The sequence below is a fragment of the Mesoplodon bidens genome (assembly GCF_964165515.1).
Source record: "Mesoplodon bidens genome assembly, chromosome: 2".
In the NCBI taxonomy this organism is placed as follows: domain Eukaryota; kingdom Metazoa; phylum Chordata; class Mammalia; order Artiodactyla; family Ziphiidae; genus Mesoplodon; species Mesoplodon bidens.
In genome coordinates, this window is record NC_138177.1 from 183,004,038 (window position 1) to 183,030,598 (window position 26,561).

At 47.6% G+C, this 26,561-nt stretch overlaps 1 protein-coding gene across 5 annotated transcripts in view; it reads left to right on the plus strand.

The window, feature by feature from the left end:
• Nucleotides 1–26,561, plus strand: part of NPHP4 (nephrocystin 4) — a 136,157-nt gene that overhangs the window by 36,571 nt on the left and 73,025 nt on the right. For all 5 annotated transcript variants that reach the window (XM_081223486.1, XM_081223484.1, XM_081223485.1 and 2 more), the window contains exons 8-11: nucleotides 1,353–1,489; nucleotides 3,644–3,825; nucleotides 4,532–4,658; nucleotides 24,998–25,180. In XM_081223486.1, coding sequence (XP_081079612.1) covers nucleotides 1,353–1,489; nucleotides 3,644–3,825; nucleotides 4,532–4,658; nucleotides 24,998–25,180 — 629 coding nt within the window. The remainder of the gene's footprint in view (nucleotides 1–1,352; nucleotides 1,490–3,643; nucleotides 3,826–4,531; nucleotides 4,659–24,997; nucleotides 25,181–26,561) is intronic.

Sequence of the window (26,561 nt, forward strand, 5' to 3'; positions counted from 1 at the left end):
GCTGTATTCCTGTCTTACTGGTTGTTTGGCCTGAGATGTCCAGCACTGGAGTTTGCAGGCAGTTGAATAGAGCCGGGTCTTGGTGCTGAGATGAGGACCTCCGTGAGGCCTCACTCCAACTGATATTCCCTGGGGTTTGATGTTCTGTGTTAGTCCAGCGGTTTGGACTCGTAACTCCCACTACAGGAGCTCGGGCCTGACCTCCGGCCTGGGAACCAAGATTCCGCAAGCTTCATGGCATGGTAAAAAAAAAAAAAAAGAAAGAAAGAAAAAAAGGAGCAGTACAATATCAAAGAATAAAATACAAAATAAAGTTAGAAAGATAAAAAATATATTAGGAAAAATAAAACTGTAATTGAAACAACCGGTCACTGGGGGTTCCTCCTGTCCCCTAGGTGTCTGTGGTCCCCCACCCGTGCCTGGGAGGTGCCCTAGTTGTGAGGAGACGTGAATTTGCATCCTCCTAGTACGGCACCTTGACTCCACCGCTCAGCATTGAGTCTTACGTCAATTTTTTTTAAAGTTTAGAATTGGCTTTCAAAATCGAAGACCTTGCATGTAAATATTTAAATAATCATAAAAATTTAGGAAGAGACAGACAGGACCCAAACCAGAAAGATGACACTGATGGGGACGTAAGGGGCAGAACCCTGGGGGTGTGTTTGCTGGGGAGCAACTGGCTTTCCCTTCTTCCTCCTATGTCACCTTTGCTCCAGAGCCCATGGAGAATCCTCTCCAAATGGATGTGATGCTCCCCTTTCGTGGCTGCGGCCGGGTTTCCATGTACCTGCTTGGTGCGGGTGCTGGGCTGGATGCAGGGGCCGCACCGTCCCCTTCTGTCCTCGCGGAGCTCATGGTCCAGGGGTGCCTCTTGATCGGGGTGGCACTTCCCTCGTGGTGCCAGTCCAGCCTGAGTTTCTGCTCGTTGCTGTGCCATGCTCACGCCTATGCCTGCATGTTTCCACATGGTTCAGGGTAAACCTAGTGAAACGAGAAATGACGTAGTGGGCTGTGCCCTTGCTGGATAGGAAGTCATGATAAAGGGAAGCCGAGTTCAGGGGACAGATGTCACCCTGCCTCAGGCTGTCTGTGTACCCTGGATGGCCGGATTAGGGGATTTGTTCCTGGAGACGGTTTGGGGAAGAATTTGGACTGAAAATGAAATTTGCACTTGTTTGATCTGTTTGGTGTCTGGGCTTGGACTGAGGTGGGCTCTGGCTGTGAGTCCTCTCTGAGCGATGCCCATGCCGCCTTCTCTCTGCTTGGCCTGCAGCCTGGACCACCCGTGGGTGAGAGGACCCTCCGGTGGTTTTGTTTCTGCGGGTCATCCCTCTGAGCCTCTCGTTGTGCAGGGGACACCCTCCGGAAGCCTCGCCTTCAGAAATCTCTCACGTGGTACCTGGACGATTTGTTCTTCACGATGTATCCCTCCCTGGAGAAGTTTGAGGAGGAGCTTCTGGAACTTGTGATCAGCGATCATTTCCGGGAGGTACAGTCTTGGGTCGGGGAAGTTAGTCTGAACAGTGCAGGTGGAAACGGCAGGTGGATCTGGGGAGCTCCGGGCCTCTCAAGCCCCCAGGTGGGTGGTCCAGCCCCTGGTGACACCTGTGGTCCTGTCTTTCATCTCTTTGTGGCTGAAGAGGGACACTAGCCCATTGTCTTTATTTTTAAAAATGTTTTTAAAATTTTTATTCTTTGGCTGGGTCACGTGGCATGTGGGGTGTGGGATCTTAGTTCCCCGACCAGGGATCGAACTCAGGCCCCCCCTGCACTGGAAGAGCAGAGTCTTAACCACTGGACCACCAGGGGTGTCCCACTAGTTCATTGTCTTAACTTTGATATTGATGAGGGTGCTATTATCCTGAGACATTAATTAGCATTCACCTCGATGTAACTTAATTAGTCCTCATTTAAAAGTAAATTAAATCACCAAATGAGCATAGGAAAACCTGTAAAATAATCCACATTTACAAGGGACATTTTGAGGATATTTCCCAGGAGACGAATAAGGATCTCAACCACTTTGCCCCATCGAATCAGTTTACTGTGAGCGGTGCTCCCCCTAACGCTGCTCGGTTTTGCCTGTGTGACGCCGTCCTGCAGACTCCGCACTGTGATGCCTCGTCCCCACCGTGGGCCTTTGAACACATGGCCCACTTTCCTGCATGTTCTTCGTCTGGATCCGTGCATGACCCCTCTCAGTTTTCGTGTCTCAGTTCAGACCTGTTGCCCTGAGGGGCCACCCTGCCCGAGCTGCAGGCAGCGTCCCCCTACCTCCCCGCCAGGCGCGCTCTCTGGCGCATCACCCTGCTTCATTTCTCTGGGTGCTTGGCCCTCTCGGAGAGCACCTGGTTTCCTTACTGTTTATGGGTGGATTGTCGGTCCCTCTCTGGAGTATTTGCACCAGGAGGACAGGGACTTGGTTTGCTTTACCACTGTACCTGATGTGCCTAAAACAGTCGGCACATAGTAGGTCTTTAACATGTATTTGTGAGAATGAATGATGCAGTCAGTGGGTGCCCATCCTCGTCGTCTGTGAAGTTAGCAAATTACTGACACACACACACACACACACACGAATGTGTGTACACACACGGATAAGGTGGTCTTTTCTTTTGCTCTCTACCCGTTCTTGAAAATGTTGTTCCACGTGATGTAGTCTCATGTGAAACAGAAACACGAAGCAGAGGAGAGGACTGAAATAGCATCATACATTTTCTTGGCTTAGTTCCTGCTGTTTTCTTATTGCTCAGAAAAGATTGTCTGAGGGTAGAAAGACGTTTAAGAGCATCATTGTTGAATTTTATATGTTCCCATAAAGATCACTTTATTATGTGTTTTTACTCTCTTTGTATTTTTGTTCTCATCCAACCGGCAGATACTCCGTTATCACCTTTGTTTTATTTTCATTACTCAGAGACTAATGGGCTGAATTTACGTCTGTTCAGCATGATTAATGGGCAATGAAGAAAACTTGAAAATGCAGGGATCATTTTGCAACAATCACATAATTTAATAAACAATAATAGCCTGGAGGATTATCCTTGCTCATTTGTTAGGGCGCCTGTACGTTTTGTTTGTTAAGATGAAAACACTTTAATATCCAGGGATCACTTTGGGGCAGACTTACTGCCTCAATATGCCCACTCTTCCTGCGGCCCTGTCTGCCCCAAGTCTCAGGTGTCTGAGCTGGGGGAGGGCAGAGGTGTTGAAGCTCGCTGTGTTCAGCCTCGGTCAGCGCCTGCCCTTGACTCCGGGACCTCTCACTTCTTGGAGCCCACTTGGAGCTCACTTCCTCTCACTGTTGGAGGTGCTAGGGCCCCTGGTTGTTGGTTTGCTGCGTCTTGAGAATTGTAGCTCAATCCTGGAAACCTGGAGCGAGAGTTAGCTGATTCAGGCATCTAAGGGATGTATTGCTCTACAAGATGATGCTACGTAAGAAGTCCCCAGAATACCTAGAAAACGCCCTAAGGCCAGTCTGCTCTGATTGGATGGTGCTTCACTAAGCTCCATCTGGTCTGGAATGTCTGAAACCTCTGTTCTAGTTTCTTCTGTCTGCTGGGGCTCTCTGCTGGGAGCTTTTCTGGTGAGCTTCCTCCCCCCCTGCACCGACCTTATTCTGTGCCATGTGTGCTTTTCCCAGGCGGGCAGCCCGCTGGACAGTGGTGCCCTGGAGATCTTGGAGCGGCGCCTGTGCGTGGGCGTGCACAACGGGCTGGGCTTCGTGCAGAGGCCACAGGTGGTGGTGCTGGTGCCTGAGCTGGAGGTGGCCTTGACGCGCTCTGCCAGCTTCAGCCGGAAAGTTGGCGCCTCTTCGAAGGCCAGGTATTTCCCCCGGGGTCCCAGGTCGCGGCCCGCGTGGCGTTAGGAGGTGCGGGTGGGCACCTGACCAGGGATCGGAGTGAAAGGCAGTTGTTCTTACACGCGAGGTGTGCGCTCACCCACCTGGGTTCCTCCCCGGTGCCTTTGATCCCTCTTGCTTAGTCGTCCCCATCAGGAGCAGACCTCAGTGTTGTGAGGTTGGAAAGATCCTGGTTTTTGTGCCCCGCCGGGTTTTGGAGTTAGCATTACAGATGCTTCCAGCTGTGGAGCCCTGGCATGCTTTCCTCCAGATGCGCCCTGTGCTCCCTTTCTCACATGACACAGAACCAGAGGGCAGTAAGTTCTGCCGCTCTGTTCAGTCCTGTGCTTCTCAAATCACAATCAGAGACATCGCCTAGGGGTTCCATATGTGAAGCTGGATGGAAGCTGGCCTTGGAGGGGACACCTCTCTGGAGACCTTCCATCCTCCTGATACCAGTGCTGGCCGTTTGGGAAAGTGTTGATTGCGGCACCTAAGAAAGGCTCTGGTTTGGGAAATTACCTTGATGGCCAAACACCCAGAAGAGCTCAGTGCCGTTGCTTGGGGGACTCACTGTACCAGACTGTAGCAGCAGCGCCCGGTACCACAGCGCCCGAGCTGATGGTGGGGTGGCGTGCCGGGCAGCAGGAGCACTGCCTGACATGCCCCCTCTGTGTGTTCTCGGCCCAGATCTGGAAACCACACTCTGGTCTTGAGAAGCCGCCTCCAGCTCCCTGAGATGGTCTGTCACCCCGCGTTCACCATCGTCTTTCAGCTGGAGTACGTGTTTAGCAGCCCTTCGGGAGCGGACGGCAACGTAAGAACCATCAGCTTGTTTCGCGAGCCGCCTGGCGTTGGGCTCCGTGCGTGCAGAATAAGCATAGTCACCATTAATTTTTCTTCCATTAAAAGCAGTGTAATTATTATTAACAATATGGAAAACAAGCGTGGAATAGGATTCTAGAAAACACTTGTTCCAAGTGATAGCTTTTTTCTAATCATTTCCCATCTTTACGGTAATAGTACATACATTCTGCTGGCAAATGGTATAAACAGTTCCATAGGCATCATGCATCATAATATCATTAATTCATAATTATTGAATCAATAATTATTTTGAAAAAATGAGACCCTTTTAATGCCTTTTTCAAATGATACTAAGTGTAGTAAAGCTTGAATCTGCACAAGAAATGGATGTTTTCTTAGAGTGGACTTTGTATGTGCCCACATCAGAACCAAGAGTAAGAATTTATAGGATTCAGTTGGAAGAAATGTAACAAAGAGGCATCATTTACATTGTTGATGCAGATTTTTTGGAAAACCCAAGTCATGCTATTCTTAAGATTCAAATTTTTGTTTGAAAAAGCAAATACCAATTTAACAAGTAAATTAAAAATAAAAAAAGGCCAACAAGACACCTTCTGTGGTGGTCAGTCTGCCTGCATCACCGTGCAGCTGAGGCAAGAGCAGGGGGCTGAGAGCCGTCTTGGGGGGCCTTTGGAAGGAGAATGGGGTGTCAGTGCAGCTGCTGTGTTAGTTCCTGATCTCCTCTGGTAGCAGTGAACTGACCTCTCTGATGTCCGTACCTCGTCATGTAATTCAGAGTCCTAACCAGGTGAACAGACCCAGAGGCAGGTATTCTGAGTATAGCCGAATGAATGATGCCCGTTGTTCTCACAAAGCTCTTGTTCCCAGCTCTGCTTTTCTTTCTTTGTTACCAGAAATTTCAGCTAAAATGCAACTGTATGCAGATATGCTTGTCTGCCCGGGGCAGGCACTGTGGGCCTGGGGTGGAGCTTTACCAGGAGGGAGGGGCTTCTGGGGCTTTCCCATCCTGGGGGGAAGTTGGCCAGCTCAGGTGCAGCATCCCTCGTGCTGCCACGGGGCGTAGGCAGGGGGTCGGTACAGAGGGAGCCCCTGAGGAACAGAGGGCCTGGCTCTCCACTCATTTACATTTCGATTGTGTCCCCTCGAGAACGTTAATTACAGTTCGCTTGTGATTATAAAGCCTGTGTCCTGAAACCTTTATGTCTTACCCGACACTTGATTGTTATTTTTTAACTCTTCACTGAAATGCTTACCCGCTGACAGGTGGATCCGCCACGCGCTGTTGCTTGTGGAGCTCTTGGAATGTGGCTTGAAATAGCTCATCAGTTCTTTTTGATGTGGAGGTTTATCTTAACATGGAATATTGGATTCCGTTTTACTGTCATCAAGTGTACTTTCTTCAGTGTAATCTGGAGAGGAAATGTTCCTGTGTCTGAAATGATTTTCCACACAAATTGCTTGCTGCATGGAACAGTGAGGATGGGTTAGCATTCCAGGGGTGAAAGCCGAATCAGGCACTCCCACCACAACCAGACTTAGATGCACAGGAGAAAACAAGCCTGATGCTGTCGACATGGGCTCTTGCTCCTTCCCCGAGGAGTGTCCCAGGAGGGGACGCGGCCCACAGGGCCTCTTGCAAGGTCAGGGCTCGGCCTTGGAGGGACGGGTCGCAGCTGGCATGCTCCTGCTTCCCTTTGCAGTCCATTATGGAGCGTGTCTTCGGGTGCATTCAGCCTTCAAATTCCTTTCTCCCTTTTCTTTCCTTTTAAAAAACTCTATATGATGGACATGCCAAGTGTAAACAAAAGCAGACCGGATAGTAAAATAAGCCCCAAGGAGCTTCAGCGGTTATCCACTTTGTGGACAGTCTTGTTTTGTGCATACCCTCTTGCACAGCCCGTTTTGGTTCATTTTGAAGCAAATTCCAGTCATAATTGCATCTGTTTTGATTACTGTAAACATTTCGGCATGTACATTCTTTTCTTTAAGACCTTTCTAATTATAGAGAATTTCAAATATAAAGATAGAAGCGTATGATAAACCCAATGAATGTACCCATCGCCAGCCTCAGAAGTTATCAGCTCCTGGCCGGCCTTGTCTCTGCCTTTCTTTCCTGTCCCCATTCCTCCCAGATTATTTTAGAGCAAATCCTAGACCCCGTGTCATTTCCTCTATGGACAGTGCAGTAGATCTTTCCAAAAGATGGGGGTAAAACTTCCCTGCAATACCATCGTCACACCTCAAAAACTAAAACAAAGTTCTCGGTATCATCAGTCACCCAGCCTGCCTGGGTGTATGTTTTAAGTATTTTCCTTAATCAGAAATAGACCTTTGTGAGACTGTTCACTTTCAAGTGTTTATCTAGATCAGCAAGAGGCCATCTGGGCTAATAGTGCCTCCAGTTTATACCCAGTCACCTGAGTCTCAGAGGATTTTTTTGGCCCTGAATATTTTGGTAGTCATTAGACACAAACTAAAAAAAGTTTTGAGAAGACACACCCCTTGTTTGTAATCTGTTAGCCAGAACGACTAAAGCCTTTGTGATTTGTCTTTGGATTAACTGTTCTTCTGATCCAGACAACGTATCTTCTAGAAACTTGAGTCCATGGGGACAGTGCACCCACAGCAGATGGTCTGTTTGGAAATGCCACGAGCTTTGCAAGTGTGGCCTCCAGAAATGTTTGCTGTTTGAATAAAGCTGATAAAGCAGACTGCCTAGAACATAAGAGTGACTTGGAAAGAAGGTAGCTGTAAAAATAACCAGACCCAGTGTCCTTTGCTGCGTTTTTATGTCAGAATAAGTGCAGATCGCCACGGGGCTACGAGGGGTCAAACGAGCTCTTTTCTGGGGAGTAACATAGCAAAATAACCCTCTCCCACATCTCTGGGAGGTAAAACTCTAATTTATTTATATATTTGCTAGTATTCTTTGAACAAAACAAGTTCATATAACAGAGATTTGAGTGCTTAACATAGGTATCATGCCTGGATTTGCTCTGAAAATTACATAAATTTAAACTTTCTAGAACTTGGAAATACTGATGTCTTGAGGGTTCTCTGGAGAGCTTTCAAAATAACCCCGCCTTGGACCCTGGAGCCAGGTCCGTGTCCTGATTGAGTCACCTTGCAGCTGTATGCACATTGTAGCCATACATCTCGCTGTGCTGCAGCTTGAGGCTGTCACCATCAGAGTTACCCCCGAGCGGGCAGGACCTGCTGAGTTTCCGACTGTCTGCTTAGGTGGAGGTTGCTAAAGAAGAGGGAATTGGTGCAGAGTCTTCTATTTTGTCCTGAATGTTGGGTTTCCCTTATGGTTTTAGGAAAGATAGCAACTCACTTAAAAAAATTTTTTTTTAATTTGTCTTTTTTAAAAAAAATATTTTTTCATTGAGGAGAAATTCAGATACCCTAATATGATTTTTAAAGTGTCCAATTCAGTGGTATTCTGACTTACTTTTTTTTTTTTAATGCCTTTTTTTCTTGTGGGAAAATACACATAAAATTTACCATCTTAACCATTTTAAAGTGTACAGTCAGTGGTATTAAGTACATTCACATTGTTGTACAACCATCACCACCATCCATCCCCATAACTCTTTTCATCTTGTAAAACTGAAGCTCTGTGCCCATTAAACAAACTCCCCATTCTCCCCTCCTGCTAGCCCCTGGGAACCATGATTCTACTTTCTGTCTTTATGATTTTGACTATTCTAAGTACCACATGTAAGTAGAATCATACAATATTTGTCCTTTTGTGACTGACTTATTTCACTTAGTATAAGTCTTCAAGGTTCATCCATGTTGTAGCATATCGTAGAATTTCCTTCCTTCTTAAGGCTGAAGAATATTCCATTGCATGGATAGGCCACACTTGGGTTGCTTCCATGTTTTGGCTATTGAGAACAATGCTACTGTGACCATGGGTGTACAAGTATCTCTTTGAGACCTGCCTTCAATACTTTTTGTGTATATACCCAAAAGTGGAATTACTGGATCATATGGTAATTCTATTTTTAACTTTTGAGGAGGCACCATTCTGTTGTCTACAGTGGCTACACCATTTTACATTCCCACCAACAGTCCACGTCTTTGCCAATGCTCATTGCTTTCTATTTTTTGGATAGGAGCCATCATAATGGGTGTGAAGTAGTATCTCATTGTACTTTTGATTTACATTTACCTAGCGATTAGTGATGTTGACCATCTTTTCATATGCTTGTTGGCCATTTGTGTGTCTTATCTGGAGAAATGTCTAGGATTTTTGCCAGTTTTTTATTGGGTTGTGGAGTTTTCTGTATATTTTGCATATCAATCCTTTATCAGATATACGATTTGCAAATATTTTCTCCCATTCTGGGGTTTCCCTTTTTACTCTGTTGATATTCATTTCACTTCCAGCCTGTATGTGTCTTTGGTTCTCAGGTGGGTCTCTTATAGACAATGTATAGTTGGATCATGTGTTTTTATCCATTCTGCCAGTCTCTGTCTTTTGATTGGAGAGTTTAATCCATTTACATTTAAAGTAATTTCTGATAAGGAAGGACTTACTTCTGTCATTGTGTTATTTATTTCTATGTGCTTTACAGTTTTTTTTTTTTTTTTGGGTCCCTGCATTACTGTTTTCTTTTGCATTTGGTTGATTTTCTTTGAAGTGAAATGTTTAAAGTCCTTTCTCATTTCCTTTTATGTATATTCTATAGCTCAGTTCTTTGTGGTTATGGGGACTACATTTAGCATCCAGAAGTTATAACACTAATTTGAATTTGTACCACCTTAATTTCAATAACATACAAAAACTCTGTTCATTTGTAGCACCATCTCCCACCCTTTCGGTTGTTGATGCCACAGTATTACATCTTTATACATTGTGTGCCCAAAACATAAAATAATAATGCTTTTCAATGTGTTGTTCTCTTAAATTATGTAGAAAACAAGATATGGAGTTACAAACCAAAGTTGTAGTAGCTTTTACACTAATAATTTGTTTTTTTCCTTTATATGTATTAGTGTTTTAAATCATGTAGACAACAAAAAGAGCAGTAACAAGCCACTGTTTCAATAATATTAGCTTTTATGATTGTCCATATATTTACCTTCATTGAGATTTTTTTTTCCCATATGGCTTTGAGTTCCTGTCTAGTGTCCTTCCATTTCACCCTGCAGGACTCCCTTGAGCATTTCTTGCAAGCAGGTCTAGTGATAATGAACTCCTTCAGCTTTTGTTTATCTAGGTATGTCTTAATTTCTCCCTCACTTTTGAAGGAGAGTGTTGCCAGATATAGGACTCTTGGTTGACAGTTTTGGTTTCCTTTTAGCACTTTGGTGTGCCGGCTCACTGTCTCTGGCCTCAAGTTTCTGATGAGAAATGTGCTGATAATCTTATTGAGGATCCCTTGTATGTGACAGTTTGCTTCTCTCCTTGCTTTCCATTTTTGCTCTTTGTCTTTTGAAAGTTTGATTACAGTGTATCTCAGTGTGGATCTCTTCAGGTCCATTGAGCTTCTTGGATGTTTATATTCATGTCTTTCATCAAATTTGGGAGGTTTTCAGCCATTATTTCTTCAGATACTCTCTCTGTCCCTTTCTCTTGCTTGTCTCCTGGGACTCCCATGATGTGTGTATTGGTCCAGTTGATAGTGTCCCATAGGTCCCTTAAGTTCTTTCTGCTTTTTTTTCAATTTTTTTTCTTTTTCAGACTCATAATTACCATTGTTCTATCTTCAAGTTCATTGATTCTTTCTTCTGCATGTTCAAATCTGCCTTTGAATCCCTCCAGTGAATTTTTCATTTTTGGTTACTGTAATTTTCAGCTCCAGAATTTCTTTTTAGGTTTTCTGTCTCTTTATTGATATTTCCATTTTGTTCATACAGAGTTTTCGTGATTTTCTCCACATCTTCCTTTAGTTCTTTGAGCATCTTTAAGACAGTAGTTTTAAGGCCTTTGTCTAGTATATCTACCATTAGGTCATTTTCAGGGACAGTTTCTGTTGATTTATTTTTTCCTTTGAATGGGCCATACTTTTCTTTGTCTGCCTTGTGCTTTTGTTTTTGTTGTTGAACACTGGGCACTTGGGTCTAATAGTGTGGCAGCTCTGGAAATCAGATCTGCCCATACCCCAGGGTTCGCTGTTTTTTATTATTATCCTTTTTTTTTTGGATTGCTGTGGGCTTTCTGTGTGCTGAGGATCATCCAGAGGTATAAACTTAAGTTCTTCTTAGGTCTTTTCTGAGCCTGTGCCTTTCCCTGGGCATTCATGATCACTTTCTAATTTTCCACATATGTGCAGTTGTTTTTGAATGTCTGAGTCTTTAATGTCTGGCTCCCAAAAGAGGAAAAAGAAAAATGAAGGTGGAAAAGGCTCTGAGCCTTCAAATCCTCTGCAGCTGGAGGGGAGGTACAACAACACTGGTGCATTCCCCTTTCCTGTACCTCTGTGATCAGAAGCAGCAATCAGAGCATAGACGGGTGGGTTAGGGAGGGTGAGAGAGAGATGTAAGAGGGAGGGGATATGGCATATATGTATACACATAGCTGATTCACTTCGTTATACAGCAGAAACTAACACACCATAACTAAACCAATTATACTCCAATAAAGATGTTAAAAAAAAATCAGAGCATGGATACCCAATCTTTAGAGGAGGGGGTCTTTTTTCCCACCCTGGTTCCCACAAGCTGTGCACAGGCTATCCCAGGAACATGGGCACAGCTGCCTGCCCCCTGGCTGGGGTGGGGGTGGGGAGCTGCTGCTGGGCTAAGAGCTGAATTTGCCCCCAGTTGACCACAACTTACTGTCCCGTTCTTCCCCTTGTGGTTGCAAGCCTTCAGTAGTCTCCCGAGTTCCAAAATAATTACACCAGACAGTTCTGCCAGAGCTGGTGTTGTCCAGTGGGGAGAGATTCCTGGTGTCTCCTGCTCCGCCTTCTTTGCAGGATCCTCTCCTGACTGACCTTTTGAAGTAAGTTTCTCTTTGTCTCCATCACTTCTTTGGTTTAGCACAATTCTACCCAGTCCCAAATCTCATAAATTACGGGTCTTCATCGTGGTTTGGTTTTGCCCCAGGAGTTTAAGGTGTGCTGCATCTAACATCTCTGACTTTAGTGCATCGTTCGGTATTTCTCACCAAAGGTGGCACAACTCACCTTTAATTCAGTGATATGAGCCCGGTAACGCTGCCTTGGGCGGAGCTGCCTCTCATTTCCCCACTGGTGGTGTTTCCTTGGAGACAATGAGGAAACGGCTTCCACTCCAGGCCCAAGTGAGGTGCTGGGATGGCAGCCCTGCCTTGCTTGTTTGTGGTTCCTTCTGCTCTGTTGACTTGCAGGTCTCTGGTTAAACATGGAGCTGGTGTTCCTCTGTTACTTCTTCTGGAGGTAAGACTGATGATAGTAGGCTGTCACGGGTGAAAGTGCTCCTGTAATTGTCCCCTCCTTCTAACACCTTATGACGCTTGTCAGGTTTTCACTTTGGGAACCAGCTGAAGGTTTCTTGCTCAAGTCGATTCCTCACACGGCTTCAGGAAATGATCTGGAGGAATCCCCCGTCCATTATTATTTTTTTTTTTCTTTTTGCGGTATGCGGGCCTCTCACTGTTGTGGCCTCTCCCGTTGCGGAGCACAGGCTCCAGACGCGCAGGCCCAGAGGCCATGGCTCACGGGCCCAGCCGCTCCGCGGCATATGGGATCCTCCCAGACTGGGGCACGAACCCGTATCCCCTGCATCGGCAGGCGGACTCTCAACCACTGCGCCACCAGGGAGGCCCCCCCGTCCATTATTAATTTGGTGATTGCTCATGATATTGGTATGCAATGCACAGAAGCTTCCATGTTCTGCGGCATCCTTCCTTTTCTCTTGCAGCACCCCACCCGTAACCTTTCCTGCTCAGGCAGTGTGCTTAGTTGGCAGGGGTGGCGCATCTTACATCCTGTAGAATCAGAAAAAGGCCGGTGCCTCCCACTCCTGGGAGCGAGGCAGGTGGAGTCATTCTGGGTGCAGGTGACGAAGAGCCTGTATAACTGCTGGACTTCCAGGGGCCACTTCTTTGGTGCAAATGCACGTCTCTGTAGGCGTGTGAGTTGAGACTCTTATGGTTACTAGAAACAGAAACTCCATTCAGTCCAGCTTAAGCAACAGAAAGCGACTCTCCTGGTAGATCTGGCAAGTCGAGGAAGGGTCTGGTCTCAGGCACTTCAGGGGCTCACGTGATTGTTTTGTTCTTGAAGTAAAGCTTACCTTTGGTGACCTGTACAGGTCTACGCTTACTTCTGTGAGTTCTGACTAGTGTCACCTGTGTCTCCCCCACCGCTTCCAAGGTGCAGAACCTCTCTACTCTTCCAGAAGTCCGCTCCTGTCCCTCCCAGGTAGTTCCCACCCCCTGTCAGCAATTGCTGGCTTGGTTTTCATCTTTAGAAACTTCATGAATTTTCTGTGACTGCTTACCAAATTACTACACATTTGATAGGGTAAAACAATGGATATGTATTCTCTCATAGTTCTGGAGGCCAGAAGTCCGGAGTCAGTATCACTGGGCTGGAAACAAGGTGTGGGCAGGGCTGTGCTCCCTCTGGAGGCCACAGGGGGTGCTCCTCCCTGCCTCTTCCAGCTTCGGGGGCTGCTGGCAGTCCTTGGCTGTGGCCCCATCCCTCCACTCTTGCAGGCCTGCATCTTCACGTCTTTGCTGCTCCACGTTGGCACGGCCTGCTCCTCGGTGAGTGTCTCAAACCCCACTCTGCCTCCCTCTAATAAGGACACTCGTGACTGCATTTAGGGCCAGTCAGGTAGTCCAGGATGATCTTTCCTTCCCCAGATCTTCAACTTGATCCTGTCTGAAAAGATCGCTTGACCTTACAAAGTAATATTTACGAGTTCTGGGGATTAGGGCCTGATATCTTTGGGGGCCATTATTCAGCCCACTACAACCACAGATGGGTTTTGCCTATTTTTGAACTTCATCTAAATGGAATAATGTAGAATATGCTTTATGTGTCTGGATTTCTGCCATCCAGCATAATGGTTTGGACATTCATTCACGTGGTTCATTCATTTTTTATTTTAAATTTTAAAATTTACTTATTTATTTATTTTTGGCCGCGTTGGGTCTTCGTTGCTGCGTGCGGGCTTTCTCTAGTTGCGACAAGCGGGGGCTACTCTTCGTTGCGGTGCGTGGGCTTCTCATTGCGGTGGCTTCTCTTGTTGCAGAGCACGGGCTCCAGGCACGCGTGCCTCAGTAGTCGAGGTACGTGGGCTGAGTAGTTGTGGCTCGCGGGCTCTAGAGCGCAGGCTCAGTAGTTGTGGCGCACGGGCTTACTTGCTCTGCGGCATGTGGGATCTTCCCGGACCAGGGCTTGAACCCGTGTCCCCTGCGTTGGCAGGCGGATTCTTAACGACTGCGCCACCAGGGAAGTCCCGGTTCATTCATTTTTATGGCTGAGTTTTCTGTCCTGTGAATTTGTTTCTTCATTTTTCGCTTGGTGGGCTTTTCTACTTTATGAATGGAGCTGCCCGAAACATTCTTGGGCAAGTCTTTTTATGGACGTATATTTTCATTTCTCTTTGGTAAATACCGTGGAGCACAGTGGCTGGGTCACAGATAGATGTGCGCTTTCCTTTTAAGCAGTGCCAGCTTTTCCAGGTGGTCGCACCAGCGCTGTCTGAGAGCTTGGTGCCTCTGCATGCTCACCAGCATTGGATTCTGCTTGTCATTTTAATTTTAGGCACTTTAGGGGTTGTGACTGTGGCTTTGCTTTGCATTTCCGTGGCGACCAGTGATACTGTGTACTTGTTTGTGTGTTTGTTGGCCATTCCTAAGCTGCCTTTGTCAGGTGGTCATTCCATTGTTTTGGGTTGTTTGCCTTTTTTATTGCGTGGATGGGAGTTTCTTTTATATATTTTGGATATAAGTTCTCTGTCAGATACATAGATTGTGAATACTTTTTCAGTCTGTAGCTTGCCTTTTCATTTTCTTCACACTGTTTTGTTTTTAAAGGCATAGTAGGACTTTATTTTGTTCTGTCAAAACCTTTTTATTTCTGTAAAAACTTACAGACAAGTTGCAGAAATACAAAAAATACTGGTTTAGTCTTGGTCCAGTTTCACTGACTGATTACATTTGCCCCATTTGCTTTAGTTGCACTTGCTTGCTCATGTTTCCTCCCTCTCTCCCCGTGTGTGTGTGTGTGTGTGTGCGCGTGCGCGTGTGCATGTATGTAGACTCACACACGTTATTTTCTCTGAACCACTTGAGAGTAAACTGCAGACATCATGCTCCTGACCCCTAAATGCCTCCGTGCCTCCTCAAGATTGAGGGTGTCCCCTGTGTAAGCACAGTGCAGGGGTCAACCTCAGTTCACTTAGCATCCACTCCACGCCCCCATCTCCCATCCACCTTTCGGCTCTGCCCATCCGTCCAGCCGTGTCCTTTGCAGTGTTTCTCTCAGTACAGGACCCAGTGCAGGATCACACGGCTCTGTGGTCTCCTTCAACCTGGATCAGCTCCACAGCCTTTCTTTGTCTTTTTAAGACTTTATTTTTTATGCCATGTTCTCCCTCCTTTAAAAAATGTCCTAGAGAGGAAGTTCCTTATTTTGGATTTGCTGATGTCCCCTCCTGGTGGAGTCGGGTTGTGCACCCTGCTGGACACTGTGTGAGGCGTGTCCCCAGGGTCTCATGGCCACAGGTGCAGGTGCGTGGTGTCCATCTGAACCGCACTGGCCTTGTTCACTTGGGTCGTTGGTTGGGTGTTGTGTGATGTCTCCGCTGTGGAGTTACTGTTTTCCTCCTTGCAACTAATAAGCAGACCGTGGGGAGCCTCTTTAAGCTGCGCAGATACTTGCTCCTTGACTGAATGTCCCCCTAGGTTGGCATCCATCGCTGCCTCTCTCAGAAATATGATTTCCAACCCCAGCCTTTCCCCCACATGCCTTTCTACTGTCCAGAACCCTCCCTTCTCCCCCGCGGATGGATGGATTGATTGATTCGGCCATTGAGTCCATATTGGTATGGACTTCTGGATCCCTGTTTTTAAAATGACCACCCCTAATTATTTTTGGTGTTCAGATTGTCCCATACTTAGCCAGAGTCCCTTCAGGCTGTGTCCCTGTGACATCCCCCATCATGTTTTGTTTTTTGAGTGTTTTCTGGCTTTCTGGCAGAAGATGCTTCAGGCTTATCTTGCCTCTTCCCTGTTCCAGCTCTGGAATCAGCCATTTATGTGGGGAGCTGTGGTTTACCACCTCTTCCTTTTTCTAAAATGCTTTTTATTTTGGGAAAGCTTTAGATTTACAGAAAAACAGCGAAGATAGTGCAGAGAGATCCCATATACCCATTCCCAGTTTCCCCTATTATTAACGTCATTAGGATGGTACGTTTGTCACGCCTAATGAACCAGCATTGATGCATTGTTACTAACCTAAGTCCATACTTCAGGCAAGTCGAATTTCCTTACCTAATGTCCTTTTCTGCTCCAGGACCCCATCCAGGAGGCCACATGACATTTAGTCATCATGTCTCCTCAGGCTCTTCTGGACTGTGACGGTTTCTTAGACTTCCCTTGGTTTTGATGAGCGCTGGCTCTTTTTAAAGGGGAATGTGTTAGAATCCAGGTCTGGGCGCTGGGATTGTCTTTGTTTCTAAGCCCGCTCAGTGGACAGAGCTAGGACGGTTTACATATGGAAACACACATGCACGTATATGCACACACACAGGTACGCATGCATACACGTACTTAAATAGACGCACACACATGTCCACGCATCTACGTGCATGCACACGGCTTAGGAGTTGAGCTGTTGCTGGGCCCCATCCACCTGGCGGGGCGCCCCAGGTTTCACCTTCCATGTTTGCACCTCTCCTTCCACAGAGAAGCCTGGCTCCCAGTGCCGTCCACATGGCAACTCGCTTGCTCAATCCTAGGATGCACCTAAAGTAACGTCAGAGTAGCTTCACCCAGACCACTGTCAGAAACAAACCTACCAGGCAGAGTTCAGGGCTCAGGGTTAGCAGCCGAGACCCAGGGGAGCAGCCAGTGTTGTCCTGGGTCCCTTGGCTTGGCCCCTTCTGTGTGTTCACGCTGTTCCTCTGAACGCAGTCGGGTCCTTCTGTTTCTCTTTGCTTTCAGTTTTATAGTTATTTCCCCTGCCTGTCCTTATTGAGTTAGTTTTTTTTTTTTTTCCAGATGTTGGGGGTAAGAGTTTATTAATTAATTTATTTATTTTTGCTGTGTTGGGCCTTTGTTTCTGTGCGAGGGCTTTCTCTAGTTGTGGCAAGTGGGGGCCACTCTTCATCGTGGTGCACGGGCCTCTCACTATCGCGGCCTCTCTTGTTGCGGAGCACAGGCTTCAGACGCGTAGGCTCAGTAGTTGTGGCTCACGGGCCCAGTTGCCCCGCAGCATGTGGGATCCTCCCAGACCAGGGCTCGAACCCGTGTCCCCTGCATTAGCAGGCAGATTCTCAACCACTGCGCCACCAGGGAAGCCCCGATTTAGTTTTATTTTTTGAATATAAAGAACACAAATACAGTTTTGAAAGTCAAAGTTCTACCAAAAGGTGGTCCGAGAAGAGTCTCCTGGTGGGAGCCAGCTCTGTTGCTCGGGGCCCCTCCTTCCTGGGCTGCTTTGTGCGAATATCACAGATGTGTGGGCGTTGACTCAGCTCCCCTTTACATACAGGGGTTGGGGGGAGCAGACCTGTGCGTGGGCCTTGCGGCTCGTTGCGTCTTCTCCCCGGCCCAGCTCACCCTGGCAGTCCCACCCGGCAGTCCTGCCTCCCCGCTTCTTTTTCCAGCTGCACTTGCTCCATTGTGCTCTGCAGTTTATTTGCCCGATTATCTATATTTGGATATTCAGATAGTTTCCAGTATTTTGCAGCTGTAAGTGATGCTGAAATGAATGGTCTTGTGCGTGTGCACTTTTGTATTGTAGGAGGGGCACCTTCAGGGTGAGTTCCTAGAAGTGGGTTTGCTGGACTGGAGGTTAAATGTATATATTGTGTTGTTAGCTGTTGTCCAGTTTCTCCAGAGGGTTTGCACGCTGTTCTGTTCTCACTGGCAGCGTACTGGGGGACCTGTCTCCCCACTGGCTCACCAATAGTTGCATCGTCAAGCTTTTGAGTTCTGCTAATGTGATGGGCAAGAAATGGTATCACAGTATAGTTGAATTTGCATTTCTCTGATTATAAATGAAGTTGAACATGCTTTCATATGTGTGTGAGTTGTCTATTCATGTCTTTTGCCCATTTTTCTGTAGTGCTCTTGCACCTTGTCATCAAATGTTAAGAGCTCTTTGTATGTTAAGGATATTTCCTCGCTTTATCTGAGACATATATTGCAGATATTTTCTCCCAGTTTTGTCATTTGTCTTCTTATTCCCCTCGTTCCTGATTTTTTTGGGCCACGTGTCTTAGTCTGCTCAGGCTGCTGTAACAAAATGCCATATATTGGGTGGCTTAAACAACAGACATGTATTTCCCGCAGCTCTGGAGGCTGGAGGTCCAAGATCAAGGCGCCTGCAGATCTGGTTCCTGGTGAGGCCTCTCCTCCTGGTTTGTGGACACCACCCTCTCGCTGTGTGCTCACGTGGCCTTTCAGTGGTGTATGTGTGTGGAGGGAGAGGGAGAGCTCTCTCTTTCTCTTCTTATAAGGGCACTGATCCCACCATGGGGGCCCCACTGTCATGACCTCATCTAAACCTAAGTACCTCCCAAAGGCCCACCTCCAGATGCCATCACTTTAGAATTAGGGCTTTAATATATGAATTTTGGGGAACACAAACATTCAGTCCATAACATCATGTAAACTTCAAAATTTTCTGATGCAGTCAAACGTATCAGTCTTTTCTTTCGTTGTATCTGGATTTTGAGTCATAGTTAAAAAGCCTTTCCCTACTCCTATAGAAGAATTTATCCGTGTTTTCTCCTAGTACGTGTATAGTTTCAATTTTTATGTTTAGATCTCCTTTGTGGTGTGAGGAATGGATCTAATTTTATCTTTTTCCAGTGGCCATCCAGTTGTCCCGATGCTACTTGTTAAAAAGTCCTTCTGTGCTGCAGTGATTTAAGGTGCCTCTTAGTCATACACTAGATCTCCGTTTATACTTGCATCTGCTTCTAGACCTTTATTCTGCCCGTGGCTGCTCTGTTCTGTGCTGGGACCACGGCGTCACGGCCCTGAGGCTGCTGGGTCTCTCGGTGGCGGGTGCGGCCTGCAGCCCCTCCCCTTCCTGGCTCTTACTGCTCTTCCCACGTTTGCTTTTCCTGAGGAACTTCAGCATCAACAGGTCTAGTTCTATAAAGAGAGCTCGTTGGCATTTTTATTGGGATTGCATTAAATTTATTAATTTGTGACGTCCTAACCAGGAAGAAGGGAAGTCTTTCTGTTGGTCTACTTCTGTTTTTGTGTCTTTTGGGAGTGATTTTTTTGTTTTTTTTTTTTTGGTACGTGGGCCTCTCACTGTTGTGGCCTCTCCCATTGCGGAGCAACAGGCTCCGGACGCACAGGCTCAGCGGCCATGGCTCACGGGCCCAGCCGCTCCGCGGCATGTGGGATCTTCCCGGACTGGGGCACGAACCTGTGTCCCCTGCATCGGCAGGCGGACTCTCAACCACTGCACCACCAGGGAAGCCCTGGGAGTGATTTTAAATACAGGTTTACAATGTAGATTTTAAACAGTTGAACAGTTCTTACTAAGTTTATTCACAGGTATTTAATTTTTGTATTGCTCTTGTAAGTGGGATTTTCTCTTTCATGTGTTCTGGATCTTCTTTTTTTGTGGACAGTCATTAAACAGTTTTTTTTTTTTTTTTTTTACTAGCACTTTATATAGCTTTTGTCATGTACCTCACTGTTTTTTAAATTACACTGTATTTTGACGTCATTACAGATTCACATGCTGTTGTAAGAAATAAGCAGAGAGATCCCATGTCCTCTTTACCACTTGTCCCCAGTGGTAATGCTGCTTCTTGGTTTCAAGTCCAGCTGGCCGACTTTTTCTTTCAGGTCTTGCATCCTCCGCACGGCCTCAGCCTGGCTGGCATGGAGGCTGTTCCCCTCCGTCCCTCTCCCCTGCGTTCCCTCGCCTGCCCTGCGTGTTTCTCTGTTGCCCGCTTCTCTCCCGCTGTGCTCAGGATGTCATGGTGCCCTGGGGGTTGGGGTAGGGGTGGCAGCAGACAGCTTCAGGCTTACTTCTTCCCCGAGTGGTGACTCCGAACGCAAGCGAGCCGCCTTCTCCTGAGACCCCACTAGGAACCCCTCATAGAAAGGCTAGGGCTGGCCTCAGTGCATCCCTTCCCTGTAGTAGCCGTTATTCCAGGCCGTGGAGTTCCCTGTTGACCTGCACTGCGGTCACGGCCCCGTGGAACAGAGGTGCCCGCAGGAAGGGATGCCAGGCTACCAAGCCTGAGCCCCAAGGTCAAGGGCTCTGTAGGACCCAGTGGGAGATGCGAGGAGGGAAGCGGACCCCGGCAAGGGGCCGGTTCTCCAGAGGACGCAGATACAAAGTCCCTGGAGTGCCATGCTCTGGCTGCTGGGTCGCAGACTCCGAAGGACAAGAGGCTGCACGCCTGTCCACCTCACCAGCCACGGCCCCAAACTCAGGACGGATTCCCTATTGCTTCTTTCAGCTCTTGTTGAGTTGATATCTTTTTTGCAAAGAGGACCAGAGTGTTATGAGCCCTTTAGCCAGTATGAAGAGTCATTGTAGGTTTCCAGCTTTCTTAAAACCATACCCCTGTTGTTTTTCATTGCTCATGTGTATGTTTAAAAATAATTACTGTGCTCTGTAGAATGAAATGAAAATATTGCCTGCCAAACGATTACTGTGCTTTTAAATGACTCTGCAGACACTGTGTCGTATACGGGCAGCTTAAACGACTTTAATTATATGTCGTTAGGTTTCCTTTTCCACCCTGAATGTGGATGAAGGAAATCAGTCTGCAGCAGCTGCCGCGTTCTCTGTACGTCTGAGTTGGAAAAGCTTTTGGCGTATAATCGATCCATTTCTGGAAGGAATGACCTCGGGCTGATGGTGTGTGGTTTGTGAGCCTTCGCTTGGCCCGGTGGTCCTGGGTGCCTCGTGCTCCTTGGCAGGAAGGAGGGGCGAGATTCCGGCTCTGGACGCCTGTTTCTCTCCTAACTCTTCCCCTTGGGTGTGTTTCAGGCTCTCGGGCCTTGCGAGGTTCACCTCAGTGGCCAGGCACCCAGTGTCCTCTCAGGAGGATGTGGGAAACAAGTCATCTTAACCTTGTGCGTTGCCTGTGGCCCAGCTCTGAGACCTCAGAGCCTCCGGCTGCCAATGTGGACTGGCCCGGCTCGTAGGTGGGTGCGCGCTCCCTGGTCTGTGCCGCTGGGGTGGGCCTTGGCCCTCCCTCCGTGGTCAGCATTCGCGGACGGTGCAGAGGGTCACGTGGGCCGGTGCATGTGAGGGACACCCCAGAACAGACCTGTGCCTGGCCCAGGCCGGGCTGCTTTCTGCCCCGTTCCTCCGTCTGTCCCGTGCTTCCTAAATCTCTCTCTGTGACTCTCGGTCACCACAGCCTCTGTGATGTGTGTGCTGTCGGGGACATTTGGACACGTTCTGACACAACAGTTTGCTTTTCTCATTTGTGCTCACCAGGGGCCCCAGCGTGGCTGCCCCCATCCAGGGTCTGGCCTTCGGGCCCAACTCTGTCTCGGGAGGTGGCCTCAGGGCCAGGGGACCTCCCCCCACCCTATGGGTTCCCTGTCACCTCTGCAGTGTGTTTCTGGGCCTTGGGCTGCGGTGACCAGAGTTAGCAGGGAGGGGGCCCAGTGGGTGACAGGGGGCCCCGGCAGGAGGAATTAGGTCTCACTGAAGATCTAAAGGAAAATCAACCTCGTGAAATAACCTGAAGTTTTACCTGCCTCGAAGGGATTTCTGAGTTGGTCTGAGGACAGAGGCCGAGGGGATTCCTCCTGGGGCGACCTGAACACATTGCCACAAACTACTTGGCTTAAAACAACAGACGTTTATTCTCTCTCAGTCAGTTCTGGATCCAGAATCTGCTGGGCCACAATCGAGGCGTCGGGAGGGCCTTGTTCCTTCTGGAGGCTCGGGGGAGGATCCTTCCTGCCTCTTCTAGGTTTTGTTCCTGGGCTGTTAAAACAAAGTGTGGGAAGTGGATGTTTGTGTAACTGACAGCTGCCTTCCACAGAAGAGTGCTGTGCAGACTGAGGACGAGGAAATCCAGAGGTGTGTGAAACCGGAAGCTGGGGATCAGTCACCGCGTTTGAAAGGTTAAGCCAGAAGGGGTTGCACAATTAGCATGAAAATGGGGGCACGTTTTTTATTTTCATTTGGATCGTGTAATAAATTTACGAATTTTTTGGGAGACGGCTGTTTGCAAACGTAGTCTAGGTAGTATTGAATCCTTATAGTTTTTTTAGTGGCCAGTTTTGCTAATACATTTATAATTTATTTTTAAAAAGCAATAGACTTATATCAACTTTTCCCTGGTACACTGTAGTTGTTCAGTACCGTTTTATCCTGTCAGTGGCTAACGGGCTGGGAAGGGCAGACCGCCGTCTTTGTATTTGACAGACACTGAAAGTTACGGCACAGAATCAGACTCTTAAGATTCTTAACTCGGCTGATTCTTTGCTTGTACTTCCAGGATGTGGGTTTTTTTTTTTTTTTTTTTCCCTCATTGAGTTGACAGGGACCCAAACCCTTGCTCATGTGGTGGTATGAAGTATCCCACCCATGGTCTGAAGTTTGGCTCCAGTAAAGGGTCAGAATAAGCTGAAGTGGGTGGTGTGAGGTCCAGTTACGAGGGGGCCTCAGGAAAGAGAGATTAATTCACAACCAGACACTGATTCTGATGTTCCCCGACATGGCTATAAAGGATATAACGGGTTGGGATAGCATCTGGAACAGTCTGGGAAGACGGACTTGGATGAAATGCACGCTTCCTGTTCTGTATTGGGGTCCCCTCGTGCACACCCTCTGCTGTGGTTTGAGCCAGTTGGCCATCAAGCCGCCTGTGCTGGATTCCAGCCACAGTCCTTTTGTGTGTGTGTGTGACGATCTGCCCTTTACCTGAGGGCAGTCAAGTCCTGGCTGTGACAGTGGCACACAGCTCACCCGTGTCCAGCCACGTGAGCAGGGTCCGTGGGGAGCCCCGGGCACACCGCTGGAGCCTTCCCTGCCTCCGTGGCCCCAGACACAGCTCGGGTCAGAGGGTCCCCGTTGGCATCGCCTTTCCGTTGGGACCATGGTCTGCACCATCACACGCAGCCTTGGGCTTCCATTCCTTCTGAGTGTCTGAGGCCCCCTCCTTGAAGGCTGTCAGCCTCCCTGTGACCACGGCCTGAGTTTGGGGGCGGCTGGGTTCATGCGTGCAGCAGCCGGTGGTCAAGAGGGACGGAGGGCCATCGGCTCCCTCGGCGCCCGGTGACGCTGAGGAACCACGCGGGCCTTTGCGCTTGTCCTCCCAGGAAGGGAGATGCTGTGGCCACGTTGCATTTTACACCTGCCGCCTTTGGGTGGCTTCTCCGCAGCATTACACCGAGGCTGGGAATTGTGGGGCAGAGGCGGGCGAGGCTGCTGCCCCGAGTCCCGGCTGTCAGTCTGACTGTGGTTAGTGCCGCTGGGCTCTTGGGGTTCCTGGGCTCCGGTCTCACCTGGTGTCGCCAAGCGCCCCATGTCCTCTGGCGGCGAAATGGCCTTCCTGGGGGAGCCGACGTGCCAGGGAACCTGCAGAATCTGCCATTCAGGGCCTGGGGCAGAGCCGTTGTTTCTGAAGCTGCCATAATGGGGTGGATCACAAGTCTTGTTGCCCAGCCGAGCAGGAATTTCAGGACCTGACCACGGCCCACTCTGAGTTCCGCTTTATTCTTGCTGCTTTTTTTTTTTTTTTGGACCGTTTTTAAAGTCTTTATTGAATTTTGCTACAATATTGCTTCTGTTTTATGTTTTGGTTTCTGGGCCATGAGCCATGTGGGATCTTAGCTCCCCGACCAGGGATCGAACCTGCACCCCCTGCATTGGAAGGTGAAGTCTTAACCACATGACCGCCAGGAAGTCCCTCTCGCTGCTTTTTGAATAAGCGGATGAAAGTGGTTTCTTTAAAACACTACTGAATCAAGCCCTGAAGCCGTATTTGTGAAAATGGCTTTGTTTGAACGTGGAGGCTAATTCTGAGGTGTCCTAGGGTCCTCTTCCCTTGCATCTGGCCAATGATAGAGACAGTGAAAGAAGGAACAGCATGTAACTTTCAGCCTGACTGATTTCCTAATTACACATAAGTTACATAGACAGAACATACCATTAGGAGCTGAAACTTTGGGGGAGAAACTGTGTGCTAATAACGCTAAATTGAATATCCACGTGTATTCTTTTTTTTAATTAATTTTTATTGGAGTACAGTTGCTTTACAATGTTGTGTTAGTTTCTACTGTACAGCAAAGTGAATCAGCTATATATGTACATATATCCCTTCTTTTCTGGATTTCCTTCCCATTTAGGTCACCACAGAGCATTGAGTAGAGTTCCCTGTGCTATACATTAGGTTCTCGTTAGTTATCTATTTTATTTTTTTATTATTTACTTTTCATTTTATTTATTTATTTATTTTTGGCTACATTGGGTCTTCATTGCTGTGCGCGGGCTTTCTCTAGTTGCGGCGAGCGGGGGCTACTCTTCGTTGCGGAGCACGGGCTCTAGGCTCGCAGGCTTCAGTAGTTGTGGCACGCGGGCTCAGTAGTTGTGGCCCACAGGCTCTAGAGTGCAGGCTCAGTAGTTGTGGCACACGGGCTTAGTTGCTCCGCGGCATGTGAGATCTTCCCGGACCAGGGCTCGAACCCGTGTCCCCTGCTTTGGCAGGTGGATTCTTAACCACTGCACCACCGGGAAGTCCCTTAGTTATCTATTTTATACATAGTAGTGTGTATATGTCAATCCCAGTCTCCCAATATCCACGTGTTTTCTTCATCATTTTACAAAGTGTCTCATCACTAACACAAAGTGCCATTCCTGGTGTTTTATTCATGGATTTGGGTAGATATTGGTAAGGCACAGAGTGTTTGAAAACCTGCAGGAAGATGCTACAGGAAGAGGAGGAGTCATAAAGATGGTGTTGGTCTTCAAGAGGGTCCTGGTTATGGGGGTGGGCTCCCAGAACCAGAGTCTGGCTTCCCTGCTCTCTTTGAGCCACTGATGTGGTGCCGTGTCCTCCTCCTGTGGCGGTTTTTTCTTTTGTGATGACCCCCTGCCTTGCTACACTGCTCTCTAGTGAAATTTTACCAGGAAAGCACTGTTGATTTCCCCCACCCAAGTGGGCTTGGTAATGACTCGTGACCAATGTGCTTTGTTTCCATTCCAGGCAGCTTCGGTCACCTCCTTGTCGAACCTGGCGTGTATGCACATGGTGCGCTGGGCTGTCTGGAACCCCGTGCTGGAAGCCAGCTCCGGGCGGGTGACGTTACCTCTACAGGGTGGGATCCAGCCCAACCCCTCGCATTGTCTGGTCTATAAGGTACCCCCAGCCAGCATGAGCTCCGAAGAGGTAAATTGTTAGAGGCTCCGTAAGTATGATTATTTTCTATGAGCTTCTAGCAAGTTCATGCGTTTTCAAAATCAGAAGCTGACAAATATGTTTGCTGATGTTTCATGAGCACTGTTTTTTTCACGTCATGGCTGTGCCCTTAAAAAATAAGTGTGGTTTCTGAGTCATAGTCGGCTGTGAACTCACTGAGGCCAGTTTTATCTGGGGTCTTATAATGTCCCCGGTCATGTATCAGTCTTTCAAGGTGACCTTTGGGGCCTGTGACTCTTATTTGTATACATGGTGCCATGAGATCCACTTCTGTGCTTTTTAAAAAGCCCTCTTTTTTTTTTTAAATTTATTTTTTATTGAAGTATAGTTGAATTACAATGTTGTGTTAATTACTGCTGTACAGCAAAGTGACCCAGTTAACATATATGTACATACATTTTTTCATATTCTTTCCCATTATGGTTTATCACAGGATATTGAATATAGTTCCCTGTGCTATACAGTAGGACCTTGTTGTTTATCCATTCTGAATACACCAGTTTGCACCTGCTAATCCCAAACTTCCCCCCCAACCCCCCCCACCTTGGCAACCACCAGTCTATTTTCTATGTCCCTGATTCTGTTTCTGTTTCATAGACAGGTTCATTTGCGTCATATTTTGGATTCCACATATAAGTGATACTGTACGGTATTTGTCTTTCTCTTTCTGACTTACGTCGCTTAGTATGATAATCTCTAGGTCCATCCATGTTGCTGTAAAAGGCATTATTTTGTTCTTTTCTATGGCTGAGTAGTATTCCATTGTATATATGTACCACATCTTCTTTATCCATTCATCTGTCCATGGACAGTTTGCTTCCCTGTCTTGGCTATTGTGAATAGTGCTTCTGTGAGCATTGGGATGGATGTATCTTTTTGAATTAGAGTTTTCTCCAGATATATGCCCAGGAGTGGGATTGCTGGATCATGTGGTAATTTTATTTTTAGTTTTCTGAGGAACCTCTCTACTGTTTTCCACAGTGGCTGCACCAACTTACATTCCCACCAACAGTGTAGGAGGGTTCCCTTAATAAAAAGGCCCTCCTGAAACGTTTGGTGCACTGGGGGCTGTGTCTCGTGTGCACAAGGCTGGGATGGGAGCCGGGCGGTGGGCACTGCCCTGGCTGGTCTTTGTGGCTTGTCACTCACACCCACTGGACCTCAACTCTCTCCAGCTGTGTCTGGAGGGGAGGGACCACAGCAGGACTTAAAAAAAAAATCCATTTTGAAATGAAGCTTTCTCTGATCCCCAGTATAGAAAGCAAATAAAAGTGGGGCAGGGCCAGTGGAAGCGTGTGTGTGTGGGTCTTATCCCCTGGCCTCCACTGGCCTGTTGGCAGCCTTGCGGGGT